This window comes from Triticum aestivum, chromosome 3D (assembly GCF_018294505.1).
Source record: "Triticum aestivum cultivar Chinese Spring chromosome 3D, IWGSC CS RefSeq v2.1, whole genome shotgun sequence".
NCBI classification, from domain to species: Eukaryota; Viridiplantae; Streptophyta; class Magnoliopsida; order Poales; family Poaceae; genus Triticum; species Triticum aestivum.
This window is the reverse complement of record NC_057802.1, coordinates 586,517,148-586,526,332: the sequence shown is the minus strand read 5'-3', so window position 1 is coordinate 586,526,332 and position 9,185 is coordinate 586,517,148. Positions and strand designations below refer to the sequence as shown.

Genomic DNA, 9,185 nt, shown 5'->3' with positions numbered 1-9,185 from the left:
ATCGCATCCCCAAACTTTTAGAAACGACAGCTTAGGTTTCTTCCCAAACCATAATTCATACGGTGTCATCTCAACGGATTTAGACGGTGCCCTATTTAAAGTGAATGCGGCAGTCTCTAAAGCATAACCCCAAAATGAGAGCGGTAAATCGGTAAGAGACATCATAGATCGCACCATATCCAATAGAGTGCGATTACGACGTTCGGACACACCATTTCTCTGAGGTGTTCCAGGCGGCGTGAGTTGTGAAACTATTCCACATTTCCTTAAGTGTGTACCAAATTCGTGACTTAAATATTCTCCACCACGATCTGATCGTAAGAATTTTATTTTCCTGTCACGTTGATTCTCGACTTCACTCTGAAATTCCTTGAACTTTTCAAAGGTTTCAGACTTGTGTTTCATTAGGTAGACATACCCATATCTACTTAAATCATCAGTGAGAGTGAGAACATAACGATATCCTCCGCGAGCCTCAACGCTCATTGGACCGCACACATCGGTATGTATGATTTCCAATAAGTTGGTCGCTCGCTCCATTGTTCCGGAGAACGGAGTCTTGGTCATCTTACCCATGAGGCATGGTTCGCACGTGTCAAATGATTCGTAATCAAGAGACTCCAAAAGTCCATCTGCATGGAGCTTCTTCATGCGCTTGACACCAATGTGACCAAGGCGGCAGTGCCACAAGTATGTGGGACTATCGTTATCAACTTTACATCTTTTGGTATTCACACTATGAACATGTGTAGCATCACGTTCGAGATTCATCAAGAATAAACCATTGACCAGCGGGGCATGACCATAAAACATATCTCTCAAATAAATAGAACAACCATTATTCTCAGATTTGAATGAGTAGCCATCTCGAATTAAACGAGATCCAGATACAATGTTCATGCTCAAAGCTGGCACTAAATAACAATTATTGAGGTTTATAACTAATCCCGTGGGTAGATGCAGAGGTAGCGTGCCGACGGCGATCACATCGACCTTGGAACCATTCCCGACGCGCATCGTCACCTCGTCTTTTGCCAGTCTCCGTTTATTCCGTAGTTCCTGATTTGAGTTACAAATATGAGCAACCGCACCGGTATCAAATACCCAGGAGCTACTGCGAGTACTGGTAAGGTACACATCAATTACTTGTATATCACATATACCTTGGGTGTTGCCGGCCTTCTTCTTGTCCGCTAAATATTTGGGGCAGTTCCGCTTCCAGTGACCACTTCCCTTGCAATAAAAGCACTCAGTCTCGGGCTTGGGTCCATTCTTTGACTTCTTCCCGGTAACTGGCTTACCGGGCGCGGCAACTCCCTTGCCGTCCTTCTTGAAGTTCTTCTTACCCTTGCCCCTTTTGAACTTAGTGGTTTTATTCACCATCAACACTTGATGTTCCTTTTTGATCTCCCCTTCCGCTGATTTCAGCATTGAATATACCTCGGGAATGGTCTTTTCCATCCCCTGCATATTGTAGTTCATCACAAAGCTCTTGTAGCTTGGTGGAAGCGACTGGAGGATTCTGTCAATGACCGCGTCATCCGGGAGATTAACTCCCAGCTGAGACAAGCGGTTGTGCAACCCAGACATTCTGAGTATGTGCTCACTAACAGAACTGTTCTCCTCCATTTTACAGCTGAAGAACTTGTCGGAGACATCATATCTCTCGACCCGGGCATGAGCTTGAAAAACCAGTTTCAGCTCCTCGAACATCTCGTATGCTCCATGTTTCTCAAAACGCTTTTGGAGACCCGGTTCTAAGCTGTAAAGCATGCCGCACTGAACGAGGGAGTAATCATCAGCACGCTGCTGCCAAGCGTTCATAACGTCTTGGTTCTCAGGGATTGGTGCTTCACCTAGCGGTGCTTCTAAGACATAATCTTTCTTGGCAACTATGAGGATGAGCCTCAGGTTCCGGACCCAGTCCGTATAGTTGCTGCCATCATCTTTCAGCTTGGTTTTCTCTAGGAACGCGTTGAAATTGAGGACAACGTGGGCCATTTGATCTACAATACATAGTGTAAAGATTTTTAGACTAAGTTCATGATAATTAAGTTCATATAATCAAATTATTTAATGAACTCCCACTCAGATAGACATCCCTCTAGTTATCTAAGTGAAACATGATCCGAACTCAACTAGGCCGTGTCCGATCATCACGTGAGACGGACTAGTCAAGATCGGTGAACATCTCCATGTTGATCGCATCTTCTATACGACTCATGCTCGACCTTTCGGTCCTCCGTGTTCCGAGGCCATGTCTGTACATGCTAGGCTCGTCAAGTCAACCTAAGTGTATTGCGTGTGTTCCGAGGCCATGTCTGTACATGCTAGGCTCGTCAACACCCGTTGTATGCGAACGTAAGAATCTATCACACCCGATCATCACGTGGTGCTTCGAAACGACGAACCTTCGCAACGGTGCACAGTTAGGGTGAACACCTTCTTGAAATTATTATAAGGGATCATCCTACTTGCTACCGTCGTACTAAGCAAATAAGATGCAAAAACATGATAAACATCACATGCAATCAAATAGTGACATGATATGGCCAATATCATCATGCTCCTTTGATCTCCATCTTCGGGGCACCATGATCATCTTTGTCACCGGCATGACACCATGATCTCCATCATCATGATCTCCATCATTGTGTCTTCATGAAGTTGTCACGCCAACGATTACTTCTACTTCTATGGCTAACCGTTTAGCAACAAAGTAAAGTAAATTACATGGCGTTATTCAATGACACGCAGGTCATGCAAAATAATAAAGACAACTCCTATGGCTCCTGCCGGTTGTCATACTCATCGACATGCAAGTCGTGATTCCTATTACAAGAATATGATCAATCTCATACATCACATATATCATTCATCACATCTTCTGGCCATATCATATCACATATATCACTTGCTGCAAAAACAAGTTAGACGTCCTCTAATTGTTGTTGCAAGTTTTTACGTGGTTTGTAGGTTTCTAGCAAGAACGATTTCTTACCTACGTATGACCACAACGTGATTTGCCAATTTCTATTTACCCTTCATAAGGACCCTTTTCATCGAATCCGTTCCGACTAAAGTAGGAGAGACAGACACCCGCTAGCCACCTTATGCAACTAGTGCATGTCAGTCGGTGGAACCTGTCTCACGTAAGCGTACGTGTAAGGTCGGTCCGGGCCGCTTCATCCTACAATGCCGCCGAAACAAGAAACGACTAGTAGCGGCAAGAAAAATTGGCAACATCAACGCCCACAACTTCTTTGTGTTCTACTCGTGCATAGTAACTACGCATAGGCCTGGCTCATGATGCCACTGTTGGCAATCGTAGCATAATTTAAAATTTTCCTACGCTCACCAAGATGCATCTATGGAGTCTACTAGCAACGAGGGGAAAGGAGTGGATCTACATACCCTTGTAGATCGCGAGCGGAAGCGTTCCAATGAACGTGGATGACGGAGTCGTACTCGCCGTGATCCAAATCACCGATGACCGAGTGCCGAACGGACGGCACCTCCGCGTTCAACACACGTACGGTGCAGCGACGTCTCCTCCTTTCTTGATCCAGCAAGGGGGAAGGAGAGGTTGATGGAGATCCAACAGCACGACGGTGTGGTGGTGGATGTAGCGGCTCTCCGGTAGGGCTTCGTCGAGCTTCTGCGCGAGAGAGAGAGGTGTTGCAGGGGAGGAGGGAGGCGCCAAAGGCTGTAGTATGCTGCCCTCCCTCCCCCCCCTTTATATAGGCCCCCAAGGGGGGTGCGCAGCCCTTGGAGATGGGATCTCCAAGGGGGGGGGGGCGGCGGCCAAGGGGGGAAGGGGTTGCCTTGCCCCCCAAGGCAAGGGGAAACTCCCCCCCTAGGGTTCCCAACCCTAGGCGCATGGGGGGAGGCCCAAAGTGGCGCCCCAGCCCATTAGGGGCTGGTTCCCCTCCACTTTCAGCCCACGGGGCCCTCCGGGACAGGTGGCCCCACCCGGTGGACCCCCGGGACCCTTCCGGTGGTCCCGGTACAATACCGATAACCCCCGAAACTTTCCCGATGGCCAAAACTGGACTTCCTATATATAATTCTTCACCTCCGGACCATTCCGGAACCTCTCGTGACGTCCGGGATCTCATCCGGGACTCCGAACAACTTTCGGGTTTCCGCATACATATATCTCTACAACCCTAGCGTCACCGGACCTTAAGTGTGTAGACCCTACGGGTTCGGGAGACATGCAGACATGACCGAGACGCCTCTCCGGTCAATAACCAACAGCGGGATCTGGATACCCATGTTGGCTCCCACATGTTCCACGATGATATCATCGGGTGAACCACGGTGTCGAGGATTCAATCAATCCGTATGCAATTCCCTTTGTCAATCGGTATGTTACTTGCCCGAGATTCGATCGTCGGTATCCCAATACCTTGTTCAATCTCGTTACCGGCAAGTCTCTTTACTCGTACCGCAATGCATGATCCCGTGACTAACGCCTTAGTCACATTGAGCTCATTATGATGATGCATTACCGAGTGGGCCCAGAGATACCTCTCCGTTTACACGGAGTGACAAATCCCAGTCTCGATCCGTGCCAACCCAACAGACACTTTCGGAGATACCCGTAATGCACCTTTATAGTCACCCAGTTACGTTGTGACGTTTGGCACACCCAAAGCACTCCTACGGTATCCGGGAGTTGCACGATCTCATGGTCTAAGGAAAAGATACTTGACATTGGAAAAGCTCTAGCAAACGAAACTACACGATCTTTTATGCTATGCTTAAGTTGGGTCTTGTCCATCACATCATTCTCCTAATGATGTGATCCCGTTATCAATGACATCCTATGTCCATAGTCAGGAAACCATGACTATCTGTTGATCAACGAGCTAGTCAACTAGAGGCTTACTAGGGACAGGTTGTGGTCTATGTATTCACACATGTATTACGATTTCCGGACAATACAATTATAGCATGAATAATAGACTATTATCATGAACACAGAAATATAATAATAACCATTTATTATTGCCTCTAGGGCATATTTCCAACACGCACCCCTCTCGAGCTCCTCTCCATTGCAGGCTTACGGCCCTAATTGTGACTGCTATGCCAGATGGGCCTATTGGGCCTTCTGCGGGCCTGAATCCTGGCCCATTGATGGGTTTCTAGTCGTATTCAGGCCGTGGTGGCCCAGTAGGTGGCAATTTTTTTAATTTTTCCCTGTTTTTTTGTTTTCTTTTTTGGTTTTTTTGTTTTGTTTCTACATACAACAAAATACATATTTATTTTATTTTATTTTGTTTCTAATTACTTATTTATTTTATTTTGTTTCTAATTACTTATTTATTTTATTTTATGATAATTCTTTTTGCTATTAAAGTTTCTAACAAAAAAAGTTCTTTATGAAAATTCTATTTGCTTTTAATGATTTTGAAAATAAAATACTTTGATAATTTTAGTTGCATCAATTTTATATAATTTTAGTAGAGGTTGCTTATAATGTTTTGAACAGAAAATACTTTGATAATTTTAGTTTCATAAATTTCATTTGTGTTATTAAAGTTTATTTTATTTTATTTTATTTTCTTTCTACTTATATATTTTATTATAGTTTATATTATTTTGTTTCTAATTACTTATTTATTTTATTTTATAATAATTCTTTTCGCTATTAAAGTTTGTAACAAAAAAGTTGTTTATGAAAATTCATTTTGCATTTAATGATTTGAACAGAAAATACTTTGATAATTCATCATTTCACCCACATAACATGTGCAAGAAAGTAGAGAGGGTTACGGCAAAAACTGGATGCACTTCGTGTACAAAACGGACAATCTCTTTCGAAGTCCATAGTTTTTATGTGTTCAAAATGCATCATTCAAAGCCACATCATCAATTTTCAACCCTTTCTGAATTTATTTTTCATGCATTTACTGATTATTTTGAGCTATATGGCCCTGAAATTGAAAAGCATTTCAAATGAACTCTGAAATGGTTGAAAGTTGGCATGGTATCATCATTTCACCCACATAGCATGTGCAAGAAAGTAGAGAGGGTTACGGCAAAAACTGGATGCACTTCGTGTACAAAACGGACAATCTCTTTCGAAGTATCAGGGTTTCATACGGAAACTCGTCTGTTATAAGGGGGATTTCATTTTTTTGAACTTATTTGAACTCCATAGTTTTTCTGTGTTCAAAATGCACCATTCAAAGCTACATCATCAATTTTCAACCCTTTCTGACTTCATTTGTTATTTTTCATGCATTTACTAATTATTTTGAGCTGTAAGACCTTGAAATCGAAGTGACCAAATTAATAGAAATTCATCATCACATTAAAACCAAAGTACATACATAGTTCTCATTCAACAACATATAGCTCTCCAGAGCATCTAATTAAACCATACATTGAAATTATGTAAAACATTTCAATGCAACAAGAAATGCGATCATAATCGCAACCAAGGTAACAATTGATCCAACTGCATAATGATACCAAGCCTCGGTATGAATGGCATATTTTTTAATCTTTCTAATCTTCAACCGTATTGCATCCATCTTGATCTTGTGATCACCGACGACATGCGCAACATGCAACTCCAATATCATCTTCTCCTCCTCAATTTTTTTATTTTTTCCTTCAAGTAATTGTTTTCTTGTTCAACTAAATTTAGCCTCTCGACAATAGGGTCAGTTGAAATTTCCGGTTCAACCACCTCCTAGATAAATAAAATATATGTCACGTTGGTCGGCATAATTGTCATAAAAACAGTTATAAAAAGATAATATATACCACATCCTAATCATAGACAGGACGAGGGCCGACGGGGGCGGATACCAAAACCATCGCACTATATAATAACAAGGAATAATAAAAGTAAGAAAATTAGACAAGTATCTATCTAAAGTAAGAATTTTTTTTCTTTCAGAAAGAAGATAAGAACAAGAGGCTCACTACGGTGGTGTCGGCGACGAGATCGGGGTGGGCGATCGACGGCGGTGAAGACGGGGACGGGACGTGACGGACCGCTAAACCTGGACAAATCTCGGGGAAAATGGAGCTCGGAGGTCGAGTTTCGTGAGGAGAAAGATTAACTAGTGTGGCTCAGACATTTCATCGAACACCTCATGTGCATAGGAGGTGAGCTAGAGCAACCAAATGCCCTCCCCTCGCCGGCCAGAAAAAACAGAGCACTGTGGAGTGCTCTGCTGTGGCGATGGGGTATGTATAGGTAGCTCATTTGTCCCGGTTCGTGGCTGAAACCGGGACTAAAGATCCACCTTCTGTCCCGGTTCTAACCACGAACCGGGACCAATGTATGTGGGCCAGGAGCGAGGCCCATTGGTCCCGGTTCGTGCCTAGAACCAGGACAGATGGGTCCATATGAACCGGGACCAATGCCCACGAGGCCCCGGCAGGCCCCCTGGGCTTACGAACCGGGTCGAATGCACCCATGGGTCCCGGTTCGTGGCTGAACCGGGAGTAATGGCCTGGCTAGGCCCGAACGAAAGCCCTGTTTTCTACTAGTGATAATTTATGATTTTCTACTAACACAAGTCTACCTAAATTCTTGGGTATCGGTCTGCAAAGAGAGGGAGATAGACAATATCTTGTTCATCGCTAACAATATCACGGCAATTCAAGCAATCACGTATATTCATTCACCAATAATGGACACGTACAAATCAATCACCATTAGTTCATGAAGAAAAAGCAATAGTTATAACAGTACAACCGACGAGGCCATTCACTAAACATGCACCGCCACAAAAGATATTCTCAGGCAAATGATCTTTTTTAGGATGTCAGGCAAATGAATTAAAACTGCACTTTTACGTGGTCCTCATTATTATTAGCAGCACGTACGCACGTAGAGCCGACCCAACAAACATCATGCATGCATGGCTAGTTACATTGGCGGGAACTTAGACTTGATGGCCTCCACCAGGCTGCCGTCGATCTGGAGCGCCCTGGCCAACACATCCGTGGGCACCGGTGGTGAGGCTGCGAACAACGCTAGGGCGAGGGACTGCGTGCCCGGAAGCTGGCTGTTGAAGGCCGATATGGCGACGGCCGGCGCGTCACCGTTGTTCTTCTGGTAGTGTAAGAGGCCGCGGGGGAAGACGAAAAGCTCACCCTTGCAGACGGTGCGGGCGAAGAGCTTGCCGGCGGTGGTGACGAAGCCGACGTCGAGGGAGCCCTCAAGCACATAGATGATCTCGGTGGCGCGTGGGTGGGTGTGCGGCGGGTTCACGCCCCAGGGCGCGTAGTCCACGCGGGACATGGAGACGCCCATCGTGTTGAGCCCCGGGAGCTTCTCCACGTTCGCCGCTGTCACGGCTGAGCCGACCGGGTTGCCGGTGTTGCCCGGGAGTGCCAGCGCGGAGGAGAAGAAGTCGTCCGCCGTCACGTTCTCCGGCCTCTTGCACGGGAACCCGTTCAGACGCAATGCTGCAAGCATACACTTATGCATTACCTCTTTATTGGCATGATTTATACTTGTCCGAACGAGAGAATGGATGGAAGAGACGGCACAACTTACGGCCGTTGAGGGATTTGTAATCGGCGACGCAGAAGTCCTGCAGCATGTCGGGGTCGCCGGCGAGCAATGGCGCGGCGAGGGCCAGGAGGGTGGCGCATGCGGCAAGGAGGACGGCGGGGAGCTGCTTGGGCGCCATGGTCAAGTGCTGCTTAATTGACTACGGGTTGGTTGGTGCAGCGGTAGGTAGTTAGCACCGTGGTGAAGTAGCTGAGGATGACCGGATGAGAAGGCAAAGCATGCAGCGCATGTATTTATAGTGCAGGGGGATGTGATCGATCGGTAGTTGATCCATAGACACGTGACGAAGTTAATTGCACGCGGTTTTATGAGGACGATGCATCCATGCTCTAACACTTCAGCTTGAAGGTATGGTTGTATAGCGATCTCATATTGTCAAGCACCATAGAATTTGTGCCGTGCACTCGTGTAGTCAGAGAGGGGTCTAAGCTGGAGGAGGGAGGAAAGATCAAAGTTGGTACTGTATATAGTTAGGATTTCGCTAGATGACAATCGCCTGTAAAAATATTTTGGCTCAGATTGTTTTAAGCCGTTGGACGAGATGGCTGGATTAGCTTCTTCAACCTTCAGTCCAATCTCCTGTTCACCTTCTTCCTCTCGATCGCCCCATGAACCACTGCCCTAACCGCCGGCC

General features: G+C 45.6%; 1 protein-coding gene across 1 annotated transcript; it reads right to left on the bottom strand.

Annotated features, from left to right (window-relative positions):
• Positions 1-7,629: 7,629 nt before the first annotated feature.
• Positions 7,630-8,778, bottom strand: LOC123080721 (germin-like protein 1-3). The gene is made up of 2 exons (XM_044503657.1): positions 8,534-8,778; positions 7,630-8,442 (listed from the first exon to the last, which is right to left on the bottom strand). Exons 1-2 carry the CDS (start codon positions 8,667-8,669, stop codon positions 7,901-7,903), a joined length of 678 nt encoding a protein of 225 aa, XP_044359592.1. The 5' UTR covers positions 8,670-8,778; the 3' UTR covers positions 7,630-7,900.
• Between the last annotated feature and the right edge of the window lie 407 nt (positions 8,779-9,185).

Excerpts from the sequence above, each read along its gene's own strand:
- LOC123080721 (XM_044503657.1), bottom strand. The coding sequence starts at position 8,669 with ATGGCGCCCAAGCAGCTCCCCGCCGTCCTCCTTGCCGCATGCGCCACC. Across the intron at positions 8,443-8,533 it reads TTACAAATCCCTCAACGGCC|CATTGCGTCTGAACGGGTTC; the intron begins GTAAGTTGTGCC and ends GTATGCTTGCAG.